Source organism: Limulus polyphemus, unplaced genomic scaffold (genome assembly GCF_000517525.1).
Source record: "Limulus polyphemus unplaced genomic scaffold, Limulus_polyphemus-2.1.2 Scaffold7010, whole genome shotgun sequence".
NCBI classification, from domain to species: domain Eukaryota; kingdom Metazoa; phylum Arthropoda; class Merostomata; order Xiphosura; family Limulidae; genus Limulus; species Limulus polyphemus.
Genome location: NW_013672620.1, coordinates 9,448 through 17,131, shown reverse-complemented (window position 1 = coordinate 17,131; position 7,684 = coordinate 9,448). Strand labels below are relative to the sequence as shown.

The window sequence follows — 7,684 nt, the reverse complement described above, 5'->3', positions numbered from 1 at the left end:
GAAAAAAAAAAGGCATGAGAGAAACATTGCTTTACAAACCTTAAGACTTGATAAAAAATTAGATATTTTGCATATGAAAGCATTGTAGTGCTTACTGATAATGTACCATATTTTGTTAACATATGCTTACTAATTTAAAAGTTATAGCATGAAAATTATAACAAGCACAAAATGGTTATGAGGTTGGTCCCAGGGACCGAGCCCAGGTTAAAATAGTTAACAAGCTTAAGAACTGCACTCTAAATATCAAGTAGTAAATTAAACTTACAGTGTTTGGAATATCTAAATTAATTTTAATGCACAGCAGCTGGACTTATACAGCCAGATCATTAACACATAATTTAAAACTAAAATAAACAAAGCAGTTTGAGAAGTTAATTATGCCATTGATATTGTAGTACTTCCAAACATAGTTTACTCTGTAATATATTTAAGATTTATCATGAGAAATATGACCACCGAATCTAAAAGTCACATCAACATCTACTCTAATAAGACATGTCTAACTTACACTGAAGATTACTATCATCTGAGTGACCAATCCCTACCACTGTTGTGGGTCCTCGTGGTGTGTGGAACTGGGAATCTTTCATCTGTTGCTGTAGTAGAAATGAAGAGTTGTAATTTTATTAAAGGGTCATTCTGGTTCATCAACACCACTGAAAATTATTAAAATGATATTGCCAAGCACTAAATCCTATTAAAAGTCAAATTTCTTTGTTAACTTACTTATTTTATACTACTAAAGAATATTTGTTTGAAAATATAGCAGATGCCTTCTAGTGATAATGCTTTTCTAACTCAAGTATTCAATATCAATTCATTCCAGTATGTTAAATAAAATAATAGATTGAAAGTAATAACTTCAATAAAATCTTCAACTCCTCCAGTATAATTAACATCAGCTTATTTTTTATTACTGTTTTCAAGCCTATCCAGTACTTAATCAATTATACTTATCCTCAATCAGAGTTCATGAATCCCAGGAGGTCTGCAAAAAAGCTATGGAAAGGCCTTTGAGAACACAATAAGTTGATGTATAATTTAAAATGTATAGCTCAGTCTGCTTTTTTCACCAGGTCTATACAGTTAATTTTGTCTTGTGAAGAGATTGCTACTGAATTAGATTTAAAGAGCTACAAGGACAAATATATTCGATCTCAGAGTCCCATGCAACTCACCTCCAGGCGTTCCAATTGTAGAAAAAGAGAGTTCTTTTCAGTGCTCAAAGCTTCTACTAATGTTTGTTTTTGGATTAAGTTCTCAGTCAATGCATGTAGACGTGACTCCAGTTCTGCCTGACTGTTTGTGTTGAGAGCCTTGGCCGTAAGCTATGTGAAATACAGACAAACATAATCAAAAACGGCAATCACGCAAACATATGATTTTTAATGAAAGACTAGGTTTTTCAAAGGATTTCTTGGCTGCAAGTATGGTTTTTAATTTACTTTTCCCAAATGATCCACTTTGATATTATTATTTATAAGATGATGAATTAACCCTTATTGAAGGCAAGCATAAGTACATCAATATACTCTTGTTGATCTTATCTTTACAGTAGCACAGGAAGAAAATATTTTAAATACAATATATAAATCACAATTAGGTTACTTAAATTTTTGGTCATAATGCTTTTCCTGTAAACAAACTGTCCAGCTTTGAAAGTTATGGTAGAATGAAATCACAAACCTGCTTCCTTAGTTTATCAATTTCTAACTCCCTGTCATGAATTCTGCCTTGTAAGGTGGTCTTGGTGTGGGTTAGATCTTCTCTGAGGTACTTTAATTCCTACAGCAACAAAAAAAATCTCTTCACAAAACTACATTATCTTACTCTCTCTCTCTCACTATATATATTAAAACTAGCTGGAGTACCCGTCCCCTGAATGGAAATTATGTAAATTCATGATTAATAAAAGGTTATCTTAGGGCATGAAAGTTGTTTCTCTTATATGTAATTTTAAAAAACACCTATAAAAACTGCAAAACACAAAATGTGAAGCCACAAATTTGCATATATCTTCACATGGACTGAACAAATCTTCATGCCATATTTGGTGAATATCCATCAACAGAGGGCAAGGTAGTGGCAAAAAATGCAAAAGCACCCATAAAAAGCACAAACTGAAAATTTGTATGTATTTCCCCATGGACCCAATGAACCACCATACCAAATCTGGTAAAGATCCATCCACACCCTGCGAGGTAGCTACATGCACATACAACAGACAGTACTATTATATGTATATGTAAAGCAGAAGTGCTGTTTTTGTGTTTGCTTTTCATGTCTACACTTTTTTGACCAATCTCAACCCTACTTGGCATGCACTCTTAGAACCTCCAGAGTGTTAAAAGAAGTGGTTGATCTGACCTCCCGTGTCACTCTTTAGGGGGGTTATTGTTTCTATGTCTCTATCTTTCACACCTATATTTTGTTACTGATCTCAACCACCATCAGTATCCACTATTAGTCCTCCCCCCCAGGAGTGTCAAAAGGGGTGTCCGATCTGACCTCTAATGTTACTCCCTAGGGGCAACTATCCATTTTTCATGGATATATTTTTTGAACAATCTCAACCAAACTTGTTATGCACCTTAAGGGCCCCCTGGAAGTATTATAAGGCATGGTTGTGGCCTCTTCGTATTATAAAAGTTAGTCACTAAATATGAAAAGGCTTGTGTCAATTGAGTAACAATATTTGTATGTACTGTTTGTTGAAAGTTCTGTTATTATATTCATGTTTATATTTATTTTACCATCATCCATTAAAATGTAAGTTACCTACAAAACAACACACTTGGAAACATAATTCAGTAGATATCATTACTCAAATAAAAGTCAAGTCAGTTACATGAATTTTTCCTCTCAGAATATTTTGAAGTTTGTAAGTTTTGGATAACCTAAACTGTTTGTTTTCTTACTTATTATTATCATTATTAATCAATTTCTTCATGGTTCAAGCCACAAGACTACACTGCAGTACTATTTTCTGAACACTAATATCACAAGATACAGAAATTGTTGCTACTACAAGTAAGTAATAAATATGAACACATCAAAAACAACAAGACAACTACACAATAGTTAACTAATTCTAATAACTTAAAATTGAATGTACTGGTAATATGTCAACTACACTATATCCATTATATTCAGTGTTGATGAGGCCATCTGCCCAATAGATGGACTTATCAGTCCAGCTTTGATACAACAGACACAGCAGTGGTCAAGTTGCTATTCATGTTAACAATTGCATGAGCAACAACAGATTAAGTAGGTGAATTATAATTATTAGCTACATCATTTACAAATTAGAATTAGGGTAAAAAATAAAACAGTACATAATTAAAGCTTTCCAGCCTTGTATCTTGGTTTTTGCAAAAGCAACTGACACCATTAAGTTTTAAAAAATTCTGTTTGCTCTCTCCCATTAAATTACCTACAAAATAAAACTATACTAGAAATTACATATTTATAATGTTGTTTTGATGTATATTTTGTTAGCACGTGTTCTGGATAAAGTATTATATAAAATATTCAAACTACTGATCCTAATTTAGACTTTTACCTACACCTGTAAATAGTATCTGGGGAGTAGGAATATTTGAAGTCCCAAATGTGAACATAAAACTTGGCAACACATCTATTTATACTAGTTTTACTTTTAATGATATACATCACATTACATTGCAAAATTTCTTTCAACAAAGTGGGCAAGCACTTTTTCATAAGATCTGTGTTTGTATTTTGCTAACAAGCACGTGTGAAACTTAACTTTCAGATCAACCATTATGGATGTGTTACATAATGTAACATTAGTTATCATGTTTTTATTTTTTAACACGTCTGTGTTTTAGATACGGTTTCATTCCCGAGTTATTGATTTTTAGAAATGCAAATGCAATAGTGGCCAAAGTCATGTCACTGGGTTGGAAATGGTTAAACATCATGTTAATACTTGTCTACCAAGAATAGAATTCAAACAGCAGATTGGACATTTCAACTATACGTAAAATCAATACTTGTGTATTGAAGAAAGAATATAAATAGTAGAATAGGCAGTTCAGCTGCACATAAAACCAATACTTGTGTACTGAGGAAATAATTTAAACAACAGAATAGACAGTTCAGTTACATGCCAAATCAATACTGGTGTATTAAGGAAAGAATTTAAACAGCAGAATAAACAGTTCAGCTACGAGTCAAATCAATACCCGTGTACTGAAAAACAAATTTGAACAGTAGAATAGACAGTTCAGCCACATGTCAAATCATTACTTGTGTACTGAGTTCAAACAACACACTAGATATTACAATTCATTGACACTTGTGTAAATGGTCAAGTTAAAAACTCAATTTTCAATAAACAACAATTTATTGTAAACAATTCTAAAAATGACACTGTTTCCAGTCTCAAAAAAACAATAACATACCAAATAACTTACTGAACAGAATCAAAGAAAATCTCTAAAGAGACTGGACACAGGAAACAGTCTCATACACTCCACATGTTTTAACATGTTTACTGTGTCATTTTCAGGAGTGCAATGTCTTGCAAGAATCAGACTTATTTATACCCTTACAAAAAATCGCCATAATACATAATTTATTTTAAACATTTCATTGCACTGTATGTTGATGATAAATCTACAGTTAGTGATAAGATAGAGAAAAATAAAATATAAACATTTACCTTAAAAACATTTAATATTCAATTAGGAAGTTCTAGAGGTTATGTAAATAAAATATGAAAACCATAAGGTGAAGAAAAGCATTTTTATACTAAAACATGAAAGTCACCTTGCACTTGAATTATTCAGAGTTTGAGTGCAAATTACTATAGGCAAATAACACATTTTTAGTAGAAAGACTTAATCAAAATAATGTCATTTTTTGTGTACAAAATACTTCAACAAAATCTTACTAGGTTTTATGAGGATATCTCAGAGTTACTATATGTATTATTACATAAATGTCCTTCTCCAGTCGAGCTATTGTAAAATACATCAGGCCATTGTAAAAGGATTAAAAACTGTATACTAATTTTGGAAACCTTTAAAAATTTCATTGACTCTTTAAATCAAGAATGAATATCCATATTTATTTTCCAAACAATGTGAACTTATTTATGTTTTGATGTAAGAATTTTGTTCAAGGCAATTATCTGTTTAATATAATTGGAAGATATACAGATTGAATGTTACATTGTGTTACTCGGTGTTTATGAATCTTTTTATACAATTCTAATTTAGTGTTGTTGTTTTTTAATTCTAGGCATTTAGATACGTATAAATGCTTTTGGTTTGAAGTTGGGTTATAGCTTTTGAAAATGACACTGTACCTCAATGTTTTGAAGATTTTCTTGTTCCAAATCCTCTCTACACTGATGTTCTTCCTGAAGCTGTTCTTTTAATGACCTTAACTGCTCTTGGTTAGATTCAACTTCATTTTGGTAATTTTCTGCCATTTCTTGTAGCTCTGCTTTCAAAGCTTCTATGTTTATTTTGGAATTTTCCAATTCTTCTTTTAACTGATCTCGATCTTGATGTAGTTCTTCAAGATCTGCTTTGTAAGCTGCTGCTGTTGGGTTTGATGTTTTCTCTAAATTTTCATTATTGATGCCCCTTGTCTCTTTCAGACTTGCTATCAGTCGATCTTTAGACTAGGAAATCAAAAATGTCTATTAATTACTAAGTCAACAATATTAATCTTTTTATTAAGTTCCAGTATAAAATGAATCAAAAGATTTATTCCTTCTCCAGTGCACATATATGTTAATCTGTATCAACAAAAGTTTGATATTCTTATAAAATTACCTTTCTGTGTTTACATACAATTAAGTGTTTGAAGAAAACAGAGATTAATTACTGAAAATAAAAGATGAAATATAAAGTTTTTTTTAAGAAACATTTCATAACTATCTGGACATTATAAAGGTTTTGCATGTGAAATTTGAAGATTTTCTGATGCATAAAAGTACTTTTAAATCTTAAAATGAAAATTACTTTGCATGTTAGATAGGCAATATGCAAAAAGAAAAACAGGGATGAGAAAAACATTGCTTTACGAACCTTAAAACTTAATTAAAAAATTTTATATTTTGCATATGAAAGTATTGTAATGTTTGCTAATAATATGCCAAATTTTGCTTACATATGCTTACTAACTTGAAAGTTATAGCATGAAAATTATAACAAGCACAAAATGGTTACGAGGTCAGTCCCAGGGACCAAGACCGTGTTGAAAGAGTTAAAGGAATACTTTGTAATTATCCATTCCACCTTTCAAAACTAATTAATTAAAATTTGACTTACAAGCTTGTTTTTTTATGGTGTTGACAGATAATTTGAGATACAGTCATGGATATTGTAGTTAACTTATTTATTGGCAGCAAGAGCCAAGAGATAAGACAAAAATTTTCTTGTTTTCAGCTTACTTGAAACTGTGAAAAAGTATCAGTATCATGTATGTTTTGTTTTGTACTTGATGTAACAAATCACAGTCCAATATCAGCTATTAAAAGGAAAGCAATTAAATTACAAATATTTTCTCTCAAAGACTAAACACTTAGCAGTAAAACAGAAGTGCATATTTACACAATTCTTGCTTTGTTAGTTTTGCTATGACGATACTGAAATAACATACCTTACAAACTAAAGATAAAAGCATCATATTTCTGATATTATTTTTTATGATAATCCTTTGGTACCTGAAGAATACGCTGAGCTTTTTGCTTGTAGTCCGACAGTTCTTGACGTGTGTTTTCTAACGTGGTTTTGAGAGTTCTCACTTGCAAGGTAAGTTCTTTCTTCTGAGCTAAAAAGGAAAATGCAACTCAAAACAGACTGAAATGCATTTTGATTTAACTCTTTAGCTCAAGCTGTGTAAGTTCCAACCACCTTACTGCAAAAACATACTTGCTACATTGCTAATTTGATACATTATTGAGAAAAGAGAGAGGGGGAAAAAAGATATAAATTAGACAACACTACTAATGAAGACAAATTTTAAACTGAATATTTCAATATTCTCCCCAGTGTTTTTCAGAGTTTCCAATACTGAAAATATATTTCAGATAGGTCCTATTCTTTCAGTGTTACCCTCTATATGCAAAAATCTTTTTGCATGCCAGAAGCCTCGAACTCCCACATACCTCATGATCACTGTGGTTCAACTGCGTCTCACATGTAAGTCATCATGCGACAACCCTCCACCAATAGGAATGTGACACACCCTTCTTACACGTGCGACTCCCTCTATTCAATTCTACTGAACTATCACTTTGAAATTAGGCAAAAAAGAAAGCACCAGTTTCCAATATGGTACATTATATCCACTCACATGTATAGCTAGAATCCCACATTGAACAGGTGGAGGGACTGGTGAGAGGGAGAGAAATAAGTATCCTTCAAAAGCATCCAAAGAACACCCATTAAGTGTGATCCCTATTGGGAGAGGAACACATTTGGGAAACAGCACCACTTCTGTACCAGGTATACTCTGCACCCAATGAGGAAATAGGTGTCACATATGTGGACAGAAAGTGGAAGGAGCACAACCAAAAGGGACAGAAAAATTGGTTGGGTTTGAATCCAAACCACAATATAATAATGGTTGGAGAGGGCTTGAATGGGTAATAAAGAAAAACTTTAATACAAGTCTAACATAACAGCAAATGTACAAT

General features: G+C 31.9%; 1 protein-coding gene across 1 annotated transcript in view; it reads right to left on the bottom strand.

The window, feature by feature from the left end:
• The window catches only part of LOC106474270 (golgin subfamily A member 5-like), a gene marked incomplete at its 5' end in the record, with an annotated part of 20,720 nt that overhangs the window by 5,277 nt on the left and 7,759 nt on the right, over nt 1-7,684 (bottom strand). Inside the window, 5 exons of the mRNA XM_013934959.2 lie at nt 512-599; nt 1,182-1,331; nt 1,690-1,788; nt 5,342-5,662; nt 6,710-6,816. Coding sequence (XP_013790413.2) covers nt 512-599; nt 1,182-1,331; nt 1,690-1,788; nt 5,342-5,662; nt 6,710-6,816 — 765 coding nt within the window. The remainder of the gene's footprint in view (nt 1-511; nt 600-1,181; nt 1,332-1,689; nt 1,789-5,341; nt 5,663-6,709; nt 6,817-7,684) is intronic.